Here is a 1,592-nt window from a genome sequence, read left to right as displayed (position 1 = left end):
CGTGCCGTAGAGGTGGCACTGTCAGGACAGCTGTCATGGTGGGCTGTGCATGAGGAGCAGGGTCGTAGAGCACGTGGTGCGTCTGGCAAAAAAGAGAGTTGCCCGTGTTTAGAACCTGGAGAGAACCAGGCGTGTGGACACGTGACCTGGGCCTGGGCTTGCAGCTGCAGCTCCATCGATAGTTTAGGTCCAGCAGTAGCAATGCCAGCAATGGCTTGATTACGCTGCTGTTTCTTCCTCATTTTGCCGGCTTTCCTCAGAAGGGATGGCTGGAATGTCGAGGCTGCCCATGGAGGGGGAAGGTCAGGATCCCAGCTCAGCCTCTGTCCGGGGTGGAAGGCAAGGTCAGGGGTGGGGCATTGCTCATCCTCAGCTCCGAGGCTGGAGTCTCCTGGGGGCCTTGTGCCCGGCACCCTCTTTCCCTCCACGCCTCCAGCTCACTCATCGGCACCCTCTGGAGAGCAACCTTTAGGGACTCCCTGCTCCTCTTCCCCCAGAGGTACCCAGCCAAGAAGTAGATGGCCGGGTGAGCCACACCGACCACGCTGGACAGCAGCAGCAGGAGGTCAAAGGCCCGACTCAGATACTCTTGTTCTGGCAGGTGCATGATGACAGCCAAAGGCAGGACCCAGAACAGGAAGGTGATGGCCACGATGCTGACACCATGACAGATCCTAGTGGGCGAACACCCCTGGGGGCAGCACAGGCTCTGGATGGTCAGGGTCAGGCTGGACACGACTATCACCAAGGAAAGGAGCCCATGAAATATCCCGAAGCCTTCGTGAAACGGCTCACACGCCAAGCCCCTCTGCCAGTAGTCACAGACCTCGTTTACCGCGTGCGAAGGGAGGGCCGGGCCCCAGCTCAGGGCGCCCACCACAGCAGAGGTGTGCCGTGGGCGGCGGTGGCGGCTGCAGGTGGGCAAGAGGACGCACAGAGAGCTCTCAGTGCCCATGCCGCCAGGAGACAGACCCACCATGTCGGAGAAGTAGGAGACGGCCTCCGGGACCACGACCACGTGCCACGTCACCTTGTGGTACATCATGAGGACCTTCTCCAGCAGGATCCCAGCTATGCAGGAGAGACTGAGGATATCAGATGCCACCAGGTTGAGGACACAGGCTGCATGGGGGCTGCCTGGGGTGTGGCAGCAGAGAAGCCAGCAGACTGCACCATTGCCCACCACCCCACAGAGGGCCACTGCCACTGTGATGGGGAGCACAGCCTGCTGCGAGCCCGGCCACTCGCTCCCCGTGCCGTTCACCCTCATGAGTCCTGTGGTCTCTGTCTCATTGTCCAAATCCAGCTCCCAGGAGAGGCTTGCGGGGAGCCGGGCCATGGTGAGCTGGCCTTTGCTGCCTGGGCTCAGCCTGTGGAGACAAAATTGGGTGATTCGCCAGGCCTGGCAGAAACATCAGGGCCGCCCTCTGTCACCAAGGGCAGACTCTACTAGAGTCTCTGGGTTGGTGGGAGTCGAGGAGCAGAGTTGAGGAGAAAAGCAAGTGCTGTGTGGGAGACCCCTCCCTTCCTCCCAGGCCCCAACCCGTGTCCCCACCACCCCCAGTACCCCCGGTGCTTCAGGCTGTGCCACA

The 1,592-nt window shown here is 61.4% G+C and overlaps 1 protein-coding gene across 1 annotated transcript; it reads right to left on the bottom strand.

The window, feature by feature from the left end:
* Positions 1–316: 316 nt before the first annotated feature.
* On the bottom strand, positions 317–1,339 carry LOC103599695 (mas-related G-protein coupled receptor MRG-like). Its single transcript, XM_008583840.1, has one exon. The coding sequence runs from the start codon at positions 1,337–1,339 to the stop codon at positions 317–319; it is 1,023 nt and encodes a 340-aa protein (XP_008582062.1).
* Positions 1,340–1,592: the final 253 nt, after the last annotated feature.

The sequence above is a fragment of the Galeopterus variegatus genome, unplaced genomic scaffold (assembly GCF_000696425.1).
Source record: "Galeopterus variegatus unplaced genomic scaffold, G_variegatus-3.0.2 Scaffold3060, whole genome shotgun sequence".
NCBI lineage: Eukaryota > Metazoa > Chordata > Mammalia > Dermoptera > Cynocephalidae > Galeopterus > Galeopterus variegatus.
The sequence above is the reverse complement of the archived record's forward strand: the minus strand, read 5'-3'. Positions and strand labels throughout refer to the sequence as shown.